The following is a 1,053-nucleotide window of genomic DNA, read 5'->3' on the forward strand; positions in this document are numbered from 1 at the left end:
AGGCCGTTTTGAAGGGCTCCCCGGTGCAGGAAGGCAGCGGGGAGGAAAAGGGCCGGAGATGCCCCCGGAGGAGGGGCTGCAAAGCCAGCCCAGGGAGCTGTGAGGAGGAAAGAGCCGTCCTGTGCCGGGAAGGCGGCCGGAGCTTGAGCCGGAGCTCCGAGCTGGTGGTCCCTGAGCAGCCTCCCAGCAGGGAGAAGCCTTTCAGGTGCTTGGAATGTGGGAAGAGCTTCAGGCAGAGCAACCACCTCTTCAGCCACCAGCGCATCCACACTGGGGAACGGCCCTACACGTGTGGGGAATGTGGGAAGAGCTTCAGGCAGAGCTCCACCCTGATCCAACACCAGCGCATCCACACTGGGGAGAGGCCCTACACGTGTGGGGAATGTGGGAAGAGCTTCGGGGACAACTCCAACCTGATCAAACACAAGCGTACCCACACTGGGGAAAGACCCTTCAAGTGTGGGGAATGTGGGAAGAGCTTCAGTTACAGCTCCACCCTCCGCAAGCACCAGCTCATCCACACTGGGGAACGGCCCTACAAGTGCTTGCAATTGGGGAAGAGGTTTCAGACCAGCGGGAATCTCCTCCAGCATGAGCGGATACACACAGGGGAGAGGCCCTTCCGCTGCACCGACTGCGGGAAGGGCTTCAGCTACAACTCCCACCTCGTCACCCACCGGCGCATCCACACAGGGGAGAGGCTCTACAAGTGTGGGGAGTGTGGGAAGAGCTTCACCCGGAGCTCCCACTTGACCAAACACCAACGGACCCACCAGTAATAGAAGCCCCTCGAGTGCCCCAACTGCGGGAAGAGCTTCGGCCGCTGCTCCAGCTCCGTCATCCATCGGAGAACCTGCCTTGGGAACAGCCTTTTTGGGGACCCACATTCCCCGGTGATCCCTGTTTGGGGTTTATTGTTGTGCAGCGAATGGTTCTGATTAAGGTGGTTTTTTTTTCTTCCGTCTGATCGTTCGTAAATCGCTCGTTTTATATAAATGTTCTGGTTTTGGCCATGATTCATTAATTAATTACCTGATGGCAGAGGAGTCCCTA

General features: G+C 58.0%; 1 protein-coding gene across 1 annotated transcript; it reads left to right on the plus strand.

Annotated features, from left to right (window-relative positions):
- Positions 1-191: 191 nt before the first annotated feature.
- Positions 192-779, plus strand: ZNF22 (zinc finger protein 22; the record flags this gene model as incomplete). Its single annotated transcript, XM_027910848.1, has 2 exons — positions 192-457; positions 617-779. Coding segments are annotated over 2 exons (429 nt in total), but the record flags the coding sequence as incomplete, so codon positions are not given.
- Between the last annotated feature and the right edge of the window lie 274 nt (positions 780-1,053).

The sequence above is a fragment of the Empidonax traillii genome, unplaced genomic scaffold (assembly GCF_003031625.1).
Source record: "Empidonax traillii isolate 1590-97213 ecotype Southwest subspecies unplaced genomic scaffold, ASM303162v1 scaffold5097:size8909, whole genome shotgun sequence".
NCBI lineage: Eukaryota > Metazoa > Chordata > Aves > Passeriformes > Tyrannidae > Empidonax > Empidonax traillii.